The sequence below is a fragment of the Lachnellula hyalina genome (genome assembly GCF_007821495.1).
Source record: "Lachnellula hyalina strain CBS 185.66 chromosome Unknown contig00154, whole genome shotgun sequence".
NCBI lineage: Eukaryota > Fungi > Ascomycota > Leotiomycetes > Helotiales > Lachnaceae > Lachnellula > Lachnellula hyalina.
Window position 1 is genome coordinate 54,125 of NW_022157268.1, and position 21,141 is coordinate 75,265.

At 48.2% G+C, this 21,141-nt stretch overlaps 9 protein-coding genes across 9 annotated transcripts; 7 read left to right on the forward strand and 2 right to left on the reverse strand.

The window, feature by feature from the left end:
* Positions 1-508: 508 nt before the first annotated feature.
* On the forward strand, positions 509-2,918 carry LHYA1_G007399 (uncharacterized protein; the record flags this gene model as incomplete). Its single annotated transcript, XM_031152328.1, has 3 exons — positions 509-704; positions 828-1,084; positions 1,134-2,918. The coding sequence occupies 3 exons, from the start codon at positions 509-511 to the stop codon at positions 2,916-2,918; spliced, it is 2,238 nt and encodes a 745-aa protein (XP_031002730.1).
* A 240-nt stretch (positions 2,919-3,158) lies between these two features.
* On the reverse strand, positions 3,159-4,616 carry LHYA1_G007400 (uncharacterized protein; the record flags this gene model as incomplete). The annotated part of the gene is made up of 4 exons (XM_031152329.1): positions 3,159-3,401; positions 3,529-3,728; positions 3,840-4,413; positions 4,572-4,616. The coding sequence occupies 4 exons, from the start codon at positions 4,614-4,616 to the stop codon at positions 3,159-3,161; spliced, it is 1,062 nt and encodes a 353-aa protein (XP_031002722.1).
* Positions 4,617-5,156: 540 nt separating this feature from the next.
* Positions 5,157-6,571, forward strand: LHYA1_G007401 (uncharacterized protein; the record flags this gene model as incomplete). The annotated part of the gene is made up of 4 exons (XM_031152330.1): positions 5,157-5,481; positions 5,549-5,974; positions 6,029-6,191; positions 6,259-6,571. The coding sequence occupies 4 exons, from the start codon at positions 5,157-5,159 to the stop codon at positions 6,569-6,571; spliced, it is 1,227 nt and encodes a 408-aa protein (XP_031002725.1).
* A 323-nt stretch (positions 6,572-6,894) lies between these two features.
* ADE6 (Phosphoribosylformylglycinamidine synthase) lies at positions 6,895-12,000 on the reverse strand (the record flags this gene model as incomplete). The annotated part of the gene is made up of 10 exons (XM_031152331.1): positions 6,895-7,646; positions 7,725-8,711; positions 8,812-9,438; positions 9,500-9,971; positions 10,050-10,380; positions 10,485-10,834; positions 10,893-11,067; positions 11,176-11,390; positions 11,517-11,564; positions 11,842-12,000. The coding sequence occupies 10 exons, from the start codon at positions 11,998-12,000 to the stop codon at positions 6,895-6,897; spliced, it is 4,116 nt and encodes a 1,371-aa protein (XP_031002723.1).
* Positions 12,001-12,416: 416 nt separating this feature from the next.
* Positions 12,417-13,349, forward strand: PQLC1 (PQ-loop repeat-containing protein; the record flags this gene model as incomplete). Its single annotated transcript, XM_031152332.1, has 3 exons — positions 12,417-12,580; positions 12,643-12,861; positions 12,917-13,349. 3 exons carry the CDS (start codon positions 12,417-12,419, stop codon positions 13,347-13,349), a joined length of 816 nt encoding a protein of 271 aa, XP_031002726.1.
* A 1,798-nt stretch (positions 13,350-15,147) lies between these two features.
* Positions 15,148-16,191, forward strand: LHYA1_G007404 (uncharacterized protein; the record flags this gene model as incomplete). The annotated part of the gene is made up of 3 exons (XM_031152333.1): positions 15,148-15,235; positions 15,355-15,489; positions 15,596-16,191. 3 exons carry the CDS (start codon positions 15,148-15,150, stop codon positions 16,189-16,191), a joined length of 819 nt encoding a protein of 272 aa, XP_031002728.1.
* Positions 16,192-16,671: 480 nt separating this feature from the next.
* LHYA1_G007405 (uncharacterized protein) lies at positions 16,672-17,246 on the forward strand (the record flags this gene model as incomplete). The annotated part of the gene is made up of 2 exons (XM_031152334.1): positions 16,672-16,969; positions 17,074-17,246. 2 exons carry the CDS (start codon positions 16,672-16,674, stop codon positions 17,244-17,246), a joined length of 471 nt encoding a protein of 156 aa, XP_031002727.1.
* Positions 17,247-17,652: 406 nt separating this feature from the next.
* On the forward strand, positions 17,653-18,535 carry LHYA1_G007406 (uncharacterized protein; the record flags this gene model as incomplete). The annotated part of the gene is made up of 4 exons (XM_031152335.1): positions 17,653-17,776; positions 17,860-18,033; positions 18,117-18,281; positions 18,387-18,535. The coding sequence occupies 4 exons, from the start codon at positions 17,653-17,655 to the stop codon at positions 18,533-18,535; spliced, it is 612 nt and encodes a 203-aa protein (XP_031002724.1).
* An 80-nt stretch (positions 18,536-18,615) lies between these two features.
* On the forward strand, positions 18,616-19,392 carry LHYA1_G007407 (uncharacterized protein; the record flags this gene model as incomplete). Its single annotated transcript, XM_031152336.1, has 2 exons — positions 18,616-18,706; positions 18,863-19,392. 2 exons carry the CDS (start codon positions 18,616-18,618, stop codon positions 19,390-19,392), a joined length of 621 nt encoding a protein of 206 aa, XP_031002729.1.
* Between the last annotated feature and the right edge of the window lie 1,749 nt (positions 19,393-21,141).

Genomic DNA, 21,141 nt, shown 5'->3' on the forward strand with positions numbered 1-21,141 from the left:
GCATTTGATTGGCGTTCTTGTAGCAGGGGACCTTGGTAGCATGTAGGAGTAATATGCAAGGCTATGATTTCTTGAATTGAAAAATATGTTGAGTTTCATCTAATACGGTTATATTTGTGAGCCAATTCAATAGAACTTCGCAAGCGCGGCGCATTTGTTCCATTTTCTATGCCTTGAGAGTGAGACAATTCCACCCCCAAGGCCCAAAAAGCATCAACATTCCAGCCCTCAATTAATGCATGTCTCAGTCGAGCCGTTATCGACGTGTCAATCATCGACCAATGGTATGCTTAGAATCAGGGCTAAAACTCGAACAACAGCGCTGTCCAAGGGATGAAGCCAGTCTTGCGCATTGAAATTTCTTACATTTTTAATATGCCGCTGCGGTAAACGCAAAATCTAATTGATGATTCGCACACTACGAAAAGGACCAGGTGACCATATACTACTTACACGCTACTTCTTTGGTTCTGCAATTGAGTTGTACTCGTGAGAAGGGGAGGGAGAGATGGACTGGAAACTCAAGCACGAGCGAAGGGATGAAGCCTTACTACCAAGCCACGAGTACAGCAACGACGACAGCGACTACGAGGAGCCAGCTGATGGGGAAGTAGAAGGACGGAACAGCTTTAAGGGTACGCTGTTTGTTATTCTATGCACCACGGCTACGCTGACTGGGCGGAGGATATTGAGGGATGGCTTTCGTAAGTTCCTGCTCCTCCTCCTTGTCTACCTGAACACGTGAACGGAGCTGACTTTTGAAAACTGTCTGTAGCTTATCGTAAGTTTTGATTCTATATTCGAGCTCGTTGTCTAATGAATGGCAGCGTTCTTTTTCGTGCTGCTCTTGCAAGTAACGGCATCTTGCTCGGTGGCTGTCGTTGTGTTATTCGTTAAGCTCAAGAGCTTTCCGAAGCCAGGACTTATAAATGAAGGAAGTGAGGAGCGAAAGTATACGGTGCTTCAGAAACTTGTGATTGGGATCAGGTTATTTGTGTCGGCGTCTATTTCGGCCGTCGCAGTGCTGTGTGGTGCGGGGGCGTTGATGCTGTTTGAGAATTTGGGGGTCTTCGCTATGCTGCCGGTAAGGCAATAATCCATCCTTCGAGGGTTGGTTACTGATTGGAGAATAGATCTTGACATATGTTAGTGATAGCTTAATTTTGCGGTTCCTGCATATCATCCGAGTGAGTAGGCGTGAGAAAACCGATATTTTTTGGGCGTCCTTTTGGAAAGTCATCCTGGTACCTTTCTGCATAGCTGTTGCGGTGCATGAGGACTATCGACTTGATGATGCAGCGCTACTTCTTGCACTCACCAGTCTTGGTCTTACTAGCATTGCCAGATCTATCTCAAAGATCGGCCCGCGATATGAGAAGGGTCAAGCTACTTGGGATACACCTTTGCACGTTGTTCTCCTGACTGGGATTCCCGCCTTAGCGATCACCGGGTATGCAACTGTGCAGTTTGAGGATATGGTTGCCGCTTCTCACATCATTGAGTCGTGGGCTTTCTGGAGGAGCTTGATGAATATTGGACCTGGTGCTCTCTTATATGTCGTCTTTGCCGGAACGATGAACTCGGCCTACCCATTTCTATCGCAAGACCATGCAGGCGGTGCTTTAGAGGATCCAAGTATTCAGGGGAAAGAGGCCGTCAGAAATACACTCCATACTGGATTCTGGATTACATTGGTTGGCGTTTGTGGAAACGAGCACAATCTCATCAACTGGTATCAAGCTATTGCTTTCACCATCCTTTACGTTGTCAGCGTTGGGCCACGACATATTGGCTATTATCCCCCAAGGTTTCTGAATCTCATCTTACGAATCTTTCGACGAAAGCCTCAACCAATTCATTCAGAGCCATGGCAATTCGCGGTAATTCTTCCAATTACCACTATTGTCTTTGCGGTCCTAATAAGCACCAATTCCATGTACTGGATTGACACAGCAGCATACAACCGCAACCTCAAAACCTGGCTCGGCCCAGACAAGCTCTCCGTCGACACAGTGTACAGCCCGCCTCAAACGCGCTCCTTGGACATAATCATCGCCCATTCTCCCGGCGATCCCGTCGAATCCATCACCGAGCTCATAGCAGCCTACACTTCCGTACGGGCCCTCTCATCCTTCGGTCCCCGCATCATAGTCTACACCAAAGACGCAGACCTATCCAATGCGACCCCTGAATCCATCCGCGGCTCCTTCAGGGGCGACGTCTCCATCCAATCCCTCCACAATTCCGGTGGCGTCTCCGCAACATTCATGCACCACATCCTCTTTGCCTGGGAATTCATCTCCCAGCAGACACTCTTCCTATCAACTTCCTCTGAATACCCTCTCCTTCACACAACAAAACGTCTCAACGCCTATTTCCAACCCGCCGGCTTCCCCTTACCGGACGCGCAACCCAAAACAGGATTCCTGCATCTAGGGGAGCAGGAAGAGTGCTGGTGCGGCGCGTGTAGCGATTCCACGGGCTGGGACGATACCTTCCATCTCGTGCCCTCCATGTGGGCTGCTGCTCGTCCCGGGGCGTCGACTTGCGAGAGTGTGCTGGTGACGCGCGGGAACGAGTTCGTCGCTTCTGCGGCGCGTGTGCGCGGGGTGAAGAGGGATCTGTGGCAGATGCTGTACGATGCCTTGACGAATGAGGATATGGGGCATGCGTGGTCGCATGCGAGTGATAAGTTGCCGAGGATGCTGGAGGGCGAGGGGAGGATGGGGAGGTGGTCTGAGGATGGCGTTTATAGTGTTCCGGATAGTGTTGAAGAGCCGGTGTTGGGACTTACTGTTGAGAGGCTGTGGGCCATTTTGCTGCAGTGTAGTGGGCCGGAGATTGCATGGAGGTGTCCGAGTTTGGGGAGGGGTTTGAGGAGGGGTGGGGGGAGGGATGATTGTGCGTGTATTGACTAGGTGTTTTGGACGTGTTTACTTTCGAAGGATGTATAACATCTAATTCTGTTGGTGTGAGCATGCATACGCATAATGTCATGGAGGAGTAATGTCAAAAAGATGAAATGCGTTACCATGTAGGTTTTCCAACTTGATATGTAGATGGGAAACCTCTTTTATTGTCTCTTCTTCTGTGGCAGATTGCTGACTCCCAATTTCCAGATTTTACTTCCATAACCACTAGTTCCTGTCATATCCTATTTAATAATGCCCACTCCAGGGACCCTGCCCGCTCGGTGCCCCAGCGCCATTGATATCTGCGGTAACAAAAACATGTAAGAGCCAACTAGCAGCCAATACAGCCGGCGTGTCCAATAACGGATCAGCCTGCTTCTCCCCCAACGCAGCTATCAAAAAGTTCCCGAGTGTCTTTGTATCCATGTGAATAGCCGTACCTTCCGGTCCCCATCGATACGGATAGCCAACCCAAGCGGGACTGATGACCTTCAGTTTCACAGAGAATCAGAATCAGCAAATTTTGGTATCTCAGACTCCTGTGACACTTCATAGGGTATCAAACACCCCCAATATACCAAAATAAAGAGATGAAATGCTTAGATAAGGTACATACCTCTTTCAGCCAAGGTGCGTTCACAAGCTGATAGTTCTGTGAGCAATCAAGTGATTTCCCCCCGTCTGCGGTGCTGTTCAGGCGGTTAAAGTCGAGACAAACGGGTGTACCCAGGATTCTACGGTGTTCAGTGTAGTTTGGGCCTGTAGAGGGAAAGTTGGCGTGGCCGTTGAGGGAGGAGTAGATAACAGGATGAGTGCCTGAGTTCAAAATCTTGCAGTCAGATTTTCGTGATATGGTAGATTATGGAAGCTAGTACGATATAATTCCACTCTCCGAGGTAGAAGTCGTTTTCTTGGAAGGTTGTGTACCTTGGATAAACTTGAATTCTTTCTCCACAGTCATTTTGTTGTAGAATATATTTTTCCCATGAGCAGATAGCATTATACCAATCATATCTTGCGTACGGTTGTCAATACGGATCGCAGCATATTCCCAATCCCCTGCATGTTCGCCCAAAGGCGAAAGGTCGATTGTGCCAGTGTGGGCTGGTTTGTTGAGAAGCAGGGAGGAGAAAAGGGCGGTTCCGTGACCGTTGTAGGCATTGAAGAACCAAAATTGAAGGTCTGTATAGGTCTGTCCTGAAACCCAAAAAGCATTCACATATGCCTTTGCCGCAGGGAAGTCTCCAGGTTTGACGGCTTCTTCTATATTGAGGTAGTAGCGTGTGCCCTCTTTGGGTACGTGAGGTAGTTGCGCTTGTGTGGGATGGACGATGTTATTGGAGGGGTTTTTGGAATCGATGAGCGTGCAATGAGAGAGGAACCATTCAACAGAGCAGAGGTTGTACGTCTCGTAGGGGTGAATTTGGAGGACTGGGCCATATTTTGAAATCGCCGATTCAAATAGCAGAGCGGGTGAGAGGCTGTGACATTTCGAGGGTGCCTTTATAGGGAAATTAGGGGAAAAGAGAATGTAGATATAATGATAGGGATAAAGAACTGCTTGTTTGTTATATCAGAGGCTGATTTTGTGTTATAAAAATACGTGGCGGGTACTGACTATACTTTGAAAACTTGAGCGGAAAGAGCGATGCTACCTACATGGATGCGATTGCCCTCAAAGGACACGCAAATAGCACAAGACATAACGTCCAGCTATTACTGTACGCTTGGGCTTTTGAAAAGCTAATGATGAGAGGAAGTAAGACATCAATAAAGAAGCATAGTTAGGTAGAGGCATGTGGCTGGCCTGCTTCTGCCAACTGGTGACACGGCTTCAGCTGCTGAGCCTTGGACGTTATACAACATTGTAATACGATCAAGGCCTATGGCTCTAAGTAAAGATGCCCCTTTGAACTACAGACAACGGAAAAAGAAGGATGGTGATTTCAGAGGGAGCACATGAGGGGTAGCTCAAGTTGAACCGGTACTTTGTCACAGGCTTCTGGTGATGATTGTGCGGACCATCTGCTTCTAGAGACAGATACTATCTGAGAGTGCGGATTAAAGATTCTCACCAACAGCTGCGTCGTGGTCGTGGTTGGAGTAAAGAAGAAAAGGGGCAATACAGTACTGTAGCGGGGTAGATTTATCCTGTGGGTCCACACATTCGATGAATCACCTTGCTTTAATACTGTACAATACAAATTCGCTGAAACTCATCCACTATCAATAACGATATAGAACATGTCGAATTATGGAATAGAAGGCGTAGTTCCGGATTCAGCTGGATTGAAGTCTCTAGCAACAGGGATTGTCCTCCACCCACCTCTCCTGAAATGCGCAGGTCGCGGGCCACCCCTCATCCTTATCACCGCATCCAGTCTATCTCTCCAACCCACGTCTGATGTCCCTGAACCACCACAAAAATGGGCCGAGGAGGGTTTCACTGTGGTCAAGATCCAGAACAGTGTATGTAGAGAGGTGAATGATGCCCAGAGAGCCTTCTCGGTAGCGGAGAGTGCGTTTGAGGAGTGCACAGCTTGCGAGGGAAGCAAGATTGGAGTTCTTGGTAGGCAAATAAATGCATCTACTCAGATTTGGTATTAAGAATGCATTCTAACTCTTCTGATTCACAGTCTATGGTTATACCGTCTGGGAAACAGTAAAGGAAGTAGTAGCCTCGAAACCGAACATTGTAGCGGCGGTTGTATATGCAGATGCTTCGACACCAACGTCTGAAACGATTACAATTCCAATCCTCTATCATGTAGCAGGAAAGGCCGAGAAGTTACAAAAGTCAAACGGAAGCACTATACACGAATACCCCAAGACCACATCTCCTTATTTCGCATCCCCGGGCCATGATTTATTCCACTATTCCTCGGAATCCGTGTCGCATACGAGAAACTTGACGTTTCTAAAAAAGCATATGGGTGGTCCGTATTTTGACCTAGAGGACATTTGGGACCAGCATACCTATTTCGAGTTTGCGGAACGTTCGGTAGAGAAGACCATGGGGACAATGGTCGAAGAGCCATATGTCAACCACATACCTACGGCAGGTATTCCTTTAGCATGCTACTCTTGAGCACCAGCTGATGCTAGGTAGATGACAGGAGGCATCGGACGGGGGCATCTCTCACACTTCTACCGGCACCATTTCATCTTCAATAATCCCGATGATACGGAATTGGAGCTTGTGAGCAGAACAGTGGGCATTGATCGGGTTATCGACGAGTTCGTCTTTTCTTTTACACATACCAAAGAGATCGACTGGCTGTAAGTGGACCTCTCTACACCTCCTCGCCCAGTACTGTATGCGAACCAACTGTTGCTTACTCTGTAGATTACCTGGGGTCCCACCTACTGGAAAAGCAGTGAGAGTCCCATTCACATCAGTGGTAAACATCCGAGGTGATAGACTCTACCACGAGCATATTGCGTGGGACCAGGCTTCAGTATTAGTCCAGCTAGGTCTGATGCCCGAGTACTTGCCCTATCCGTATCCGTTATCCGATGGCACGATACCTGGTAAGGGCAAAAGGTTTGAATATAAAGTGCCAGCTGCTGGTGCGGATACCGCGAAGAAGATACTGGATAGGAATAGTGTTCCCTCGAACGAAATGTTTGGACATAAGATTCGGGAGGTGGATATATGATTACTTTGGTGGATACGAAGTCTAGAGAGTATGAAGTGTACGTATCTACCTCAAGAATGAGGTCTTTAGAAGCACGTAACGGGGGATTTTGGCACTCCATGTATATAGCGAGTGAAACTTGATCTGAGGGGGCTGTCGGCGATGCTCTTTAGGTAGCAGTCTTGCATTTCAACGCAAGATTGCAAGCATGAAAAGAAGCTTAAACAATTTTTCATTCGATTTGTATAGACTGTCCAACTTCCAACGCCGCAATTCTATCTAGAGGCCAGCATATACGTATGTGTATACAACGCGCCCAAATTCTATAATAACGTAGCGGTTTCTCACCCAACCCAGCGCCTAGCACTTCTGAACATTCTAACCCAAGGTCCATACTCACCCCACTCCTCCGCTTGTTCCTTCGGCACATAACTGCCTACATCAACCATAATGCTGCGCTCGGGGTGCGGCATGAGCGCCAAGACCCTCCCGTCCAGGTTCCTAACCGCTGCAATGCCCTCCGGACTACCGTTAGGATTCGCGGGGTACTTGGTCGTGACATGGCCTCGAGTATCCGTGTAACGGATGGGGATGAGGCCATGTTCATTCAGAGACTCCAGGTCGGACTGCTTCTTGAAGCTAGCGCGTCCCTCACCATGCGAGACGGCAACCGGGAGTGAAGAGCCATTCATGCCATGCAAGAACACAGACGGCGTCCTGGTATTATCCTGGATCTTGACCATGCTGACCCGAGCTTCGAACTGCTCGCTCTGATTCTCGAGGAACAGAGGCCAGTTCGAGGTCCCGGGAATTAGTTCGGCGAGTCGGGTTAGCAATTGACAGCCGTTGCAGACGCCAAGGGCGAAGGTGTCTTTGCGGTCGAAGAATCTCTGGAATTCGGCGCGGAGAGCTGAGTGCATGAGGATGGACTTCGCCCAGCCTTGACCAGCGCCCAAGACGTCACCGTATGAGAAGCCACCGCAACAGGCGATTCCGACAAAATCGTCCAAATTGCGGCCGTCGATTAGCTCGCTCATGTGGAGATCTATGGCGTCGAACCCGGCGACCTTGAAAGCAAAAGCCATCTCGGCATGTCCTACAGTTTTTTGGGTCAGCGTCGCTCAGTGAGGAAGGATGTGGACTCAACATCTTGAAAAAGGAATGGGGACACTACCATTGACGCCTTGCTCTCTAAGAATGGCAACACGGGGCGTTTTCGCAAAAGCGCTTGATAAACTTGAAAATGCGCTTGTTATGCTTGTCGTGAAGGGGAGTATGTTTTCTTTGGGGTCGAAAGTCAAGCGGTAGTGTAAGCCAGGGTCGCGATCATCGCGAAGTGTTTCGAACTCAGAGTCTGCGCATGATACGTTGTCTCTGAGACGTTGCATTTGGTAGGAGGTGCTGGACCAATACTGTTGTAACTCAGTGCGGTCAATAGATAGAACTGATTTCTGCCCATAACGGAGGGAGAGTTTTTGTTTTGAGGCTGCAGGAACACGGCCGATTGTTCGGATCATTCTTGGGGGAGGCCCGCATGTGGCAAAGCATCTCCTGAAGTTTGTCTCGTCCGACTTGCGGACTTGGAAAATGGCGCCTAATTCCTCATTGAACATCGATTCCAGGACGTGGGGCAGCGAGGCGCTTGTAGTAAATCCATCAATCATAAGCTCCGCGCCGCATCTGCCAGCAAACATCATCTCTGCAATTGTAGTAATTAGGCCACCATCAGATATATCGTGGTACGCCAACACAATGCCCGACTCGTGCAATTGAGTCAAAGCGTCGAAATAGTCAACAATCATCTCTGAGTCTCTGACATCTGGAGCCTCGTCTCCCAGCTGGCCAAATGCTTGCGCAAGCGCAGATCCACCCATGGCTTTGTGACCTTGAGCAAGATCCACGTATATGAGAAAGGTCTCACCAACATCCTCGAGTCTCCGAAGTGCTGGCGTCCATGTTTCTCGGACATCGGCCACCGGTGCGAATGCCGAAACGACTACGGTCATAGGCGCTATGACCGCTTTCGCTTCTCCTGTCTCTTGGTCTTTCCATGAAGCCTTCATCGACGTGGAATCTTTTCCGACAGGAATACTAATACCGAGCTCAGGGCACAATTCCATACCAATAGCATGTACTGCTTCGTACAAAGCGGCACCCTCGCCTGTCCAACAAATCAGTATAGTAATTTTCCGGGTTTCTCTGGGGGAAAGAGCAAGCTCTGGGCGAATGCCAACTCGTATTGTAAGAATAATTTCACTTACCAGGGTGATTCACTGCTGCCATCCAGTTCGCTGATAATGCAACTCGCCTTAGTACCCCCTTTTTCAGCTCACTACCAAGAAGATGTGCCGCCCCCAAGTTCATCAAACTTTCTGCAACGGCCATCCTCGCTGAAGCACTGGGTGAGATGAGCGCCAACGTTGGCTTTTCTCCCATTGCCATCGCCTCTCCAGTCTTGAGTTTATCCATATTCAGCGACGTAGCCGTGACAGCCACGTCTGCAACTGGTGTCTGCCACGGACCTACCATCTGGTCTCGAACTGTTAATCCTCCAACTGTGCGATCTCCAATAGTAATAAGGAATGACTTCGACCCGACAGCTGGCATTGTGAAAACTCGTTCGATGGCTTTTCGGATCAAATCTTGTTCTGGGAATTGAGGATATGCCTCGGATAAAGTCTTCGAGGCATCGAAAAAGGTGAGTTTGTTTTTCCGGGACTTGACTATTCGCTCCAGCGTCCGTCCTTTTGGGAAGAGTGTCGTCATAGGCAGGTCGATTGGCCGAGGGTATTCCTTAGAGTCTCGATCGGTTACTATGAGTCTGGAAACACCATCTTGATCTTTAGCAAGTACTTTGCCAACGTCTGAGAAGCCACATCGTTCTCTCCCTAATATGAGTGTTAGAATTCGCTTGACTATGATGTCGATGGCATTGGAGAAGATACTTACTTGCGATGCTCACAAATCTATTCATGCCGTCCGGGTTCACAATCATCACGTATCTCTCCTGAGCCTCGCAACACCAAATTTGCAAAGGACTCATGCTACTATCAGCACTCTCGATTTGTCTGAGCTCAAATTGTCCACCGTAGCCAGCATCTTTCACAAGCTCTGGGAGCGCGTTCGATAACCCCCCAGCCCCAACATCATGGATGAATGCAATGGGATTGTTCTCCCCCAACGCTACACAAGCATCAATAACCATTTGTGCCCGACGTTCCATTTCTGGATTGCCACGCTGCACACTGTTGAAATCGAGCTCCACTGAGCTATCTCCAGAAGCGCTGCTTGAAGCGGCTCCACCGCCAAGGCCAATCAGCATTGCTGGACCGCCGAGGACAATGACATGAGCTCCTTCTCTGACGTCTTTCCCGCTTTTCAAAGCATGCTGTGGTCTGACAGTGCCAACACCACCCGCAATCTGCATGATAAATTAGCCTCATAATATTTTACAACAATAGCTTTATACTCCTCCCACACATCAGCATATTCAACTCACCATAATAGGCTTATGATAACCACGAATCTCACGACCATCCTCTCCGGCATCCACATCAGCCAGGAAAGTTCGGAAAACACCGCATAAAGAAGGTCGGCCGAATTCGTTGTTGAACCGGGCAGAACCAATTGGAGCTTCAAGCATAATATCCAGACTACTAGCGTAATGTGCTGGTTTTCCAACATCCTGCTCCCAAGGCCGCTCATAATCGGGAATCAGGAGATCTGAGACCCAGAATCCGCAAAGACCAGCCTTGGGGTGGGAACCTCTGCCTACGGCACCTTCGTCTCGAATTTCGCCTCCTGATCCTGTGGCAGCTCCAGGAAATGGGCTGTACGACGAATTAGAAACCTTTCCTCGCATCCTTTTGGGTAGCAGAAAACCAAGTTCTCGGAAGTGCCAAGAACTCGCTTTCTAGAGGCAGATTTGACTTACGAGATTGCAGTTGGGTGATTATGTGTTTCTACTTTCGCAAGGAAATGAACACGTTCTTTCGTCATCATCCACCGGCCGGTTGAGTAGTCGGGTGCCCAGAAGGTGGCAATTTCCCCTGCGAGGACTGCAGCATTGTCGCTATATGCCGAGACTGTGAATTCAGAGTTCTTGGAATGCGTATTCCGAATCATCCCAAATAAACTCTTCTCCATACCCATACCGTCGATACTCCAATTGGCGTTGAATTGCTTATGCCGGCAATGCTCGGAGTTCACTTGAGCGAACATGAATAGTTCGATGTCGTAGGGTGGTCTCTCAAGCCGTGTGTAAGCTTCCACAAGGTACTCCATCTAAGAAGAGTTAGTTTACTTCGCATGCATTGCAGGATCAGTGAGACGCATGACTAACCTCGGGTTGATCTAAAGCAAGTCCACGGTCCTTGTTGTACAGCTTCAGCACCTCGAGAGGGCTTGATCCTTCAGCCCATATGTCAACGACTTCTAACGGGAAAGGCTTGCCCTCTGCAAACATATGCTGTAAATCTGGTTCCGTGGTGCTGAAATTTTCAGTCATTCGGTCATGCCTACAAGATGCTTAGTTAGTACTCTGCATCCAAATTCATGGTCTTCGACGTATGCCAGCATTCTGACGTTCGGTAACATAGATTTCTAGTAAAGTGCGAGCAACTTACAGAACATCTTTAAATGGGACATCCTTGCTATCAAAATGTTCCGCGAAGTTCACCAAGACGGCACGTCCTCGCTCAATACGGTGGACTTGGTTCTTGAGGCCGCAGACTTGGGCAATCATGGTTGCCTTTGAGCTCCATGGGGAGATGTTTCTTGGTGTGACATAGTAGATTTGAGAGAGACTTCCAGGCTTGCCGGCCAGAATAGCAGATGCATCCTAGAAATGGGTTTAGCTCTACTTTTAGGTTTTGAGGATATTACGCTATGCTTCGCATTTGAAGTCGATGCAAGTGGAGCGTTAAGTCCATGTTGGGATGGGAAGGGCAACATATTGTATGCTTACGGAATCTGAGGCTCCTGGAAGAAGCTGGTTAAGTTTTGCTTCTGCCTCCTTGATAAAGGTTAGCATTGTTTGATACCAATTGATCTATAAAATGCATAAAAGAGGCAAACTAAGAAGGTCTAACGAATCCGGGAAGCTGGTCGTAGGGCTGCATGACTAGCCTGTATGCCATATGGAAGAGATGACATGTCGAATAATAGAGAAAGCTATGAGCAGCCATGACTTTTCACTAGTGTCTTGAAATGGCTCGTTATTGTATCATTTCAGATTCCATACAGATAAAAGTACAGTAAACCCGAACACAACAAAAATAGCAACAACTCACTGTAACAAAGGCTCCGTCTGCGGACCTCAAATGCGTGTAGTGCAAATACACGCCACGAATGTCGGTGACCTTGACACCCAGCTTGTTGATCCTCTCGCTCAGCTTCTTTGCCTCGGAGGGCGTGAAACACGAATCGCCAGGCGTTGTAAGATGGTCCATAGCTACTGGTATCATGGGATAGTCATGGGTAGAGAGTATAGAGTCACAATGGCGGGGTCATTTGAAGATTTTCAAAAATCTGTCTAGGTATGTATGCGGGTGCGGGATGATGCGGGACACGGATTATCTGTTTTTGCGAGATCCGAGATGAAGCTTGGCGTGCCCCACTCACTGCCTCTGCCCTACCCTGCCGAGCCTGCCTGCCCTGCCCTGCTGCTAGCAGACTGAATTTAAAAATGTTGGCTTCTTTATTTCAGACGCGCCTTTAATCTTCACTCTTCACCACCCCCTTTTGAATTTACTATAATCCATACAATCTATTCTTGTACAAACGACATGTCTTCATAAATGGGACATTTATACACACGAAATCATTCCAGGTCCAAATCTTCCACGCCTTCCCGCTTCCCTTCATCATGGGCATCGTGTCCTTCATAACGGGCATCGTCGCTCCACTATTTATCATAATTTCTCCCATCACTTCCTATGCCGACCAGACGTATGCAATACATCGGGCGAAGTCCAGCGCGGGCTTCTCGCTGGACATCCCATTGATTATGCTGGTTGCATCGATATTAAGGTAGAAATTACATCCGCAGACAAGAACCCGGACAAGAACTGCGCTGACAAGATATTCCTCAGAGTATTTTATTACCCAGGGGCGAAATTCGACACCTCTCTTCTCATACAGTCCTTCATCATGATTGCCATTCAACTAGTATTACTGAAGGTTGCGCTGGACCACCGACCAGGGCCGTCGTCAAAAGGGGGAGACGCAGCTACACCATTTGCTGGTAGCAGGGAAGGGGAACTCGGAGTCTCAAGGCCCTACAATTTCTGGCAATGGCGGTCGCCGAAACCGTATGATTCTCTTCTACATTTTATTAAATACGGGCACTGATAAAACATTAATCAGATATTGGCAATTCCTCCTCTACCTCTTCATCTCCCTTATAGCTTGCGAACTCGTCCTCTCCCCAATGCCGTCCCTCTACGCCTTCTACTCCGCCGCAATCGGCTACATCGGACTATCCGTGGAAGCTACGCTCCCTCTTCCACAAATCATCTCCAACTACAAGTCGCGCTCCTGCAAGGGTTTCCGGATCAGCGTGCTGGTGAGCTGGTTGGCGGGTGACTTTATGAAGATGTTCTGGTTCTTTACGGCGACCAGTGAGATCCCCTGGGCTTTCAAGCTGTGTGGTATCTTCCAGATGTGCTGTGATTCGTTTCTGGGCGTGCAGTACTGGGTATATGGGGATGGGGATTCTTCCACGATCAAAGAACATGGGCATGGCATCAATAGGGCGAGAACGCCGATGGGGGAAAAGGATGTGCGATTAGGTGATTAGGATAGATTTGTTTTAATAATAGACTTGATATATCGATTTGGATTAGGGTGTTGGGTTTGCAATGTCGGGAGACTCGATATGATTGGACTGGCGTGTGTAAAGGAATCGCCGATCTTGCTGCTCAAGCTGATTGCTTTTGGCTTTGTGCAGCATTGATGTTTGCTATCAGAGTCGTCAAGTCGTTATGGCTACAAGTCGTTATGGCTATAGGTACAGCCATGCAGGGCCTACGTCGGCGAACAGATCCGCTCTCATTAACAGCGGACTTGTGTAAAGGGAATAAGAAGGAGACTATGGGTGTCAAAGAGCAGGTTTCTCGCGCCCACCAGCTTGTCAAATTAAAATATTTGTCTATAATAGAATTCCTAAAAGCTGGTTCCCATAAACATTATCTGAATTGAGGTTATCTCCTGAGACCTGGCAATGCTTTAGCTCAGACATCCCTTGTCTTTATGGTTTCACGTAGAGGATGTAAATGCGCATCTCCATCTTAGTCCACCCGAGCGAGAAAAAGGAACGAACCTCGAAGACTACGATCAAGAAATTTCATAGGCTGGCAGAAACGGATAAAGGAAGCTGCGCAGACGATGAGTTGGGGTATGAGCTGGGGTTCGCTTACGACTCGGGGTTTTGTGAGCTTTTGTGAACGACCAGCTATTCACACCACGAACTCCAAAGAGCAGAACGCCTCAACGATAATGAAAATGGACTCGGAAAATGTCAAGAATGATCTCGCTGGCATAAGATGCAACTAGAAACTGACCAGGTTCTTCTCCGTAAAGAATTGATCAAAGAGTTGCAGAATCAAGCAAAATTCGTACCCCTGCAACCTGTTGGCTATTCACTGCAAAGGACAGCCTTCAGCAGACGGCAAGGAAAAAGTAACTTGGCAGAATGGCTTATCCTCAAGGACGGGCTCAATTGTCGCTTGCCACCGCTCTTTCCTTTCCCTAATATTTAAGTCCTCCATTTTCCCAACCTCTCTCGCTCTTTTTCCTTCCTCTTTCCCACCTTCATCTTCACCATCCACCACAACGCATCGAATTTTCCACATAACCACAATTCAACACTTTGCAAACAGCTTCCCAAGTAAGCCTTCTTGGTAGATTCAAGTTTACCTCTTCGGTATTCTCATTTCTTGACCTTACAGCTGACTTGGCCCATTCTTCCAGACCTTGCCGTCACAATTGAGCGTCTCCAAAGCTCAATCCTTTCAACCCCAAGCAAGGTAAGCTACTCGAGCTTCAACAATTACATCTATGAACCTTCTACCACCATCGATTGCTGTTTGAACCTCATCTGCTGTGACTCCCGTATCTCAAGTCGAGATATTCCCATTCACTTCTCTCACCTTCACATCGATCTACCTACTTTCCGATCTGTCCTTGCCACCCATCACAGATTGAATTCTACACATTGCATGTTTTCCTCGCACCTTCCTTTCTCCCAGCTCTGTCATCTATCGGCCCCACTTTCCACCTCCACCTCCAACTCTTCCTTCCACTCCCTTTTAGATCAATCATCTTCCACCATTCATTCAACCACAACATACAATAACAGATACATATGTCTTCATTCATCAAGAGTCTCTCCCACACACCTTGTAGTTTTAAAGCAATTGCTCCTTTCAAGGTCTTCAAGCTTCTTGTCCATCCGATCTCAAGGTTGTTTCATTGCACGACCTTTAACTTCTCTTCTCCGCATCAAATCCTTTCATCTTTCATCAGGCCTCTTCAAGATATTTACTCCTGCTAACCTGAATCTTTCATACAGTCATTCGTCCGCATCAACCGAAAAGATGCCTAACTGGAAAACCTACGAATCCTCGGTCCGCCTCCTCTCAGCCATAGTAGCCGCTCATCCCGGATTGAAGCTCAACTATGACGGTTAGTCCCCAAATTTCATCCTTCATCTGCTTGCAACTTTTCTTCGGTCAAACATCTGCTGCTATCGTCTCCCGTCTAAACATCTCCGATGCGTTCGTCCTGATGATCACTCCAATTAGAAGTTTCTCGATTCTATGGTGGGGGTACCAAGTACAAGGCCGTCTGGGATCGAATGACCCTGATCACCAAGACTGCCAAGCTTCTCAAAGCTGCTGTGGATAATGGCCAGGATCCCATCAACGTTGAAGTTGCTGGTATTCGTTCCTCAACCAAGGCTCAAGGTAGCGACTAGCACTTTTCTCTTGCTCCTCTGCACCTGTCTTGCCTTGTTTTGCATCTTCTGTTATTGATTTGCTATAGACATCTCGGCCAGGTATGGGGGTGATTGTACCAACTCGGCTATTGAGAACAGAATGCGCAGAGTCAAGACCGACGCTAAGAGGATCAATAATGCACTTACCCAAGGCATTGATCCCATCACACTGATAATTGAAGGCCACCAAGGCGAAGTCGCTGCCAGAGGAAAAGGTCGTGGTCAAGCAGTTTTCATTACATTCTTTCAGCACCAACATATTGCACACAAATCCCCCACGCGCTTGCCGTTGCATATCAGAGACATCCATGCCATCCTCCAGGTTGGTGGAGACCCTGGAGAAGTCATCCTGAGAGATCTTGACTTTGTCCTTCGTACTACAAATTTGCCTTTATTTCCGATAATTGGCTTTTTGCGAGGTGCAGCACTTGAAGTCATATTAATGTCTCGAGTAGAAATAGCACGATGGTTTGGTTCAGATGCTTCACCTAAAGCTGTATCAAACGTCGTCGGTCAGGTCATTCGGCCATACATCCAGAAGGTTGCTAGTGTTATCAAATCTGGTGGCGACCCAAAAGATGTCCCTTGTTCAGAGTTCACTTGGGTGAAACCCCGCAAGGGTACCAATGGTCTGGCAACTTGATTATCTTTACATCGTTCAGCACTGCCCATTTTCCTTCTGTCTCAGATATCGGCGCTTTCCGGGAACATCATTCTGGTCATATTGATGTTCTTTTAGAGATTTCGCGATCCTACGGCGCCGATGCAAACATAAAGTCCATATAGAATGTATTTACACGTTTTGTCAGACCGGACGTGAAGCTCCTTACCGATACCGTTAATGCTGGTGGAAATCCACAGAACATTGACTTTAAGGAGTTTTCTTTCGGTGGTTAGAATACTCTTTCTTGTATCATCTATGCACTGCACGTTTTCATTCCGAGTTCTGCTTTCGATTTGAAACTGGTGTTAACTTGCATAGAGATTTTGCTGTGTTATGGCAGCCATGCTACCAAGTCTGGACTCCAAACTCACTTTCAGCGCGATATAAGTCCTAATGTAAAGGCCATTTTGGACGCTCGCAAGAAGGGTGATGATGCAAAAGACATTGTCCTCATCGAGAATGTTCGACAAGGCAAACCTGGCAAGGGTTAGGGATCTGCTATTTACTGTTCTGCACCGCACGTTTTCCTTCTGTCGGTATCTGTTTGCCGCTGCCGAATATGGCAGCCAAGTATTGACTCCTCCTATAGAGATTTCTCAATACTTTGGTAATACTAGTACAAAGAATGGCATTTCCTATTACTTTCAACGCAACATCGTTCCCAATGCCAAGGCTTTCCTAGAAGCCCGTAAGCAGGGTGAAGACACCACGAATGTCATCATGGTTGAGAATGTTCGAGACGGAAAACCTGGCAAGGGTTAGAGCTCTGTCGTACAGTCATCTTCACAGCACGTTTTCTTTCTTTCTTGGCTTCGATTTGCCGACTTCAGTACACAGGATTTTGATTAATTAGTCCTGTAGAGATTACGAAATGCTACGACAGCGGCATGAAATCCCACACACTCTATGCCCATGTCTGGGGCAAGGTCAAACCCATGACTAAAGCCATCTCCGAAGCACGCGAACGGGGCGATAATCCCATGGATATTTCCTTGACCGCTGGACTTCAAGAAGGGGGGCCTGAAAAGGGTTAGATCTTGTGTTTCAAAGTCTTGAGCGCTTCAACTACAAGTTTTCCTTGATTCGACTTGGGTGGTTTTTTTCTTCATTCCGAAACATGTGTTGATCTCGGTTGCAGCAATTGCCAAGCACTTTGGTAGCGACACAACAGCTGGCGCTCTCACAGTCATGTTTCATCGCCGAATCAAGCCGGGCGTCCAGCTTCTCCGCGAATGCGTTGTGGCTGGCGATGACCCAAAGGCTCTCGATGTTACTAGTATATATGGCAATATGGGTTAGACGCTTCAGCTCAGGCTTCCCTCACAGCACAATCATTGCCTTCTTGCGAGTTTGCGTCCCATTTAGGCGCGTATTGACTTTTTACTAGAGCTTTCAAAGTGCTTTGGTTCGGATGCAACAGCCGGAGCCATCAGATTCCAAATGTCTACAGTTCTTCGGCCCAATGCTGCTTTGATTCAAAAGGCACGAGCGGCAGGAGAAGACTGCAAGAACCTCGGAATTGGTGGAGACAAGCGTCCTACTGCTGTGTCTGAGGGAGGCAATAGTCAGACCATTATTTCTTCAGTCTTGTTTCGCACCGCGTACACAATCTCATCTTCTTCGGTCATCTTATTAATACTGTTGCAGAGATGGCTCGTGTGTTCGGCTCGGATTGCACACCGCATGGGCTCAGATTTCAGTTCAATGACCGTATCAAGCCAGTGACAACCCGTCAACTTGATATGCTAGCTCAGGGAGATGATCCAAAAGACATTGATCTGACCGATTGCAAGTCCGCCAAGGCTAGCAAGGCTGGCAAGGGTCAGACCATTTTGATTTCCACATTCTTTTTGCACAGCACATTTCACAGCTTTCATCTGGATGTCTAACAATTGACCTCCTAGACATTGCGAGCCTCATGGGCAGTGATACGTCAGTCAGCGCACTCAAATCTGAAATATGCGAGCGGGTCAAAGCTATTGGCAAGCATCAGAGTCATATGAAGGCTACGGGCCAAGATCCTGCCAAGATCGAAATTTCCGCTTTCAATGATAGAAAGGGTCGTCAGGGTCAGATGCTTTGACTTTGATCTTTTATTCAGAGCACTTTTCCCTTGCACGTTTTGCATGATACACATTTTTGTTTTGGGCTCAGATATTAATCATTCCTGGCAGATATCAGCACATACTTTGGTACCGATAGCACCGGTGGTGGCATTGGATTCCAGTTCCGAGCCATCAAGGCGGATGCAAAGCGCCAGCGCGATTGTATCGAGGCCGGCGGTGATCCCCGAGACCTCAACATTGGTGGCAAGGGTGAATAAGCAGAACTTCCGGCATTTCTCTTAGCACATTTCATTATATGCACAGTTCTGGTGGTTGAATATTAACGCGTCCTGCAGAAATGGCCCGGCTCCTCGATGATGGATCAACTAAGAGTGCTCTTGAGCACCGCTTTCGTCCTATCAAGCGAGAGGCAGCTGACATGCTAGCTGGTACATTTGCAGCCGTCAACTCTGATTTCAGCATCCACTCCATGCCTCGTCTCCAGAATTTCATTGTTTCTTTTTATCAAATCTCCTTTTGTTTTCCCCCATCCATTCACAAATCCACTACGCTTTGAAGAGGACATTAGCTAACTTCTTTTATAGTCATTGCTCGTGAATACGGTGATGGCGTCACAGGTAAGGCTGTATCCGGTTATTTTGAGCGCGTGAAGAAAGAACCGCACTGGAATCGTAACAAGTCAGTTGCTGATATAAGCATAGAAGGTACTCCGAAGACGCCAAAGACGGCAACCCCTCGCAAGCGAGCTCCCAAGGCCAAGAAGGGTGCTTCCCAAGACGATGGTGATGACTCAGAGCCGCAAGAGTTCGACACCCCGTCCAAGAAGAAGGCTACCCTGAACAAGGTCAAAGGAGGTCGTGTTACCAAGACTGGTCGTGCGAAGGCTTTGAGTTATGCCGGCCAAGATATGGATGAGGACGAGGAGGAGGAAGAGGACGGGGGACGCATGGTTAAGATGGAGGATGCCCCTGTTTCTTCCAACGGTGATGGCTTTGAGGATGGCAACGGTTATGAGGACCATGGTCACCAGAACGGATATGCGGTCATTGGCGCTGATGAACATGACGAGCAAGATAACTTCTACAATGCTGCCGAAGATTACGGCGAGGCCTGAACGATCAAAGCCTTGCAATGAGTGTATGAGATATGGTGTTCTTCAACACACCTATCACACACCTCAACGCACGCTCGACTCTTCATTCTGCCTGACTTAGCATCGGCCCAGCATTATCAATGTTTCCTCCGCCTTCAACAACCCCCTTTCCCATCAACATTACAGCACAGTACAGTACAGCACAGCGAAAAACCCCAAAATTTCACCACACATTGTACAACAACCCCTTCTTTCAATAAAAGCACGATTTCCTTGGATCTTCGACTCGGCGTTAATGGCTTTCCTTACGACTTTTTACGATACCACGTCCATCAGCACGAGGACCACCATCACCACCATTTCGGATTGCATCTAAGGCTCGGTGAGGAGTCTTTGATTTGCATCTCTGGTTTAGATTGGAGGAACTAGGTTGCTGGATGGATCGATCAATGAATGGATAGAGAATGAAGAATGGAGAATGAGATAGTACATCAGGTGGCATAAGTGTCTAGACAGATAGATCACTTGAATCAGACGTCTTTCCTTGAATTTGAGAACTTGTAATGTGATGTGATGTAATTTGAAGCTATAGGATGAATGGCTCTGGAAAGTCTGCTGAGATTCTAAGCAAGTAATAGTACCTAACAGCGCCTCGAACATAGTTTTTTAAAATACCCACAGGTCCTTCGGGGTTTTAGGGGCCTAACTGCTGAGGTATTTGAACACAGGCAGATTATAAGTTGTAGATTAACAAGGACAGGGAGTCAGTGGTAGTAAAATGCCATTTCTTATGCCGTTATGCTATTCCAATCTATATACTTTCAAATCACCCCTCTCGAGGAAAACTGCGCAAAAGATCCCATTCGCCATTTCCCCATCCGTAACCGAAGCCGTTTTGTGACCCGGAACCCAATCGTCTCCCAAACTCCTACCACCGTCCATTCGCCCGTTCTACATACAGGCCATGAGTGACCCATGCACTAGAGTCTTGATCAATTAAGCAATAACTCCCACAGCCCATCCTTCTCCACAAATCCATGATGAATGACATTAACCAGCCAAACATCCCCCATACACCCCTCCACCACAGCCCGGCTCTCTTCCCTTCCCCGCCCATAAACCCGTCCCCACTCCGCCCAGATGCCAAACGCCTCCTCGGCCCACGCCCGGAAACTGACCTCTTCGATAATGGTCGGCGTCACGATCTCCTTGCCCGGAAACGCACCCCACGTAACCGCGTTCGCGCCTCCATTGCCACTGCTCTTGAATTCTCCCTTGGCGTTGCTGGCGTAGTAGCTGACCTCTTCAGAATCTTCTAGTTTCTGGAGCAGCGAGGGGAAGGATGATGAGGGGATGAAGAGCTCTACGAAGGCTTTTTGGAAACAGAAGCCATTTTTAGGACCCCAGCCGAACACGGCATGCGAAGAACGCACGCCGTTGACGGCTGGTTGGGAGGCGACGGTCCACCAACCCTTTTGGTTCAGCGCGAGGAGCTGGGTTTTGATGGTTGAGGTTTCCTCGTTGAGCCCTTCTTCGCTCCAGGGGATGGCGGGGATGGAGCCCTCGATGTGTTTGATAAAGAGCGCGGTGATGTCGGAGATGGAGGTTGGGTAGCCCCAGAGCTTCACGGCTTGGTTGGTGGACATGTGCAGCGAGACGCCATAGCCGTCTATCTCTCCGTAGGCGGGGGAGCGCGCGTCGCCCCAGCGGCCGTTGGGGTAGTCGTCCCAGGTTGCTTCGCGGCCGAGCGTTCCTTCGCCTTCGGAGATA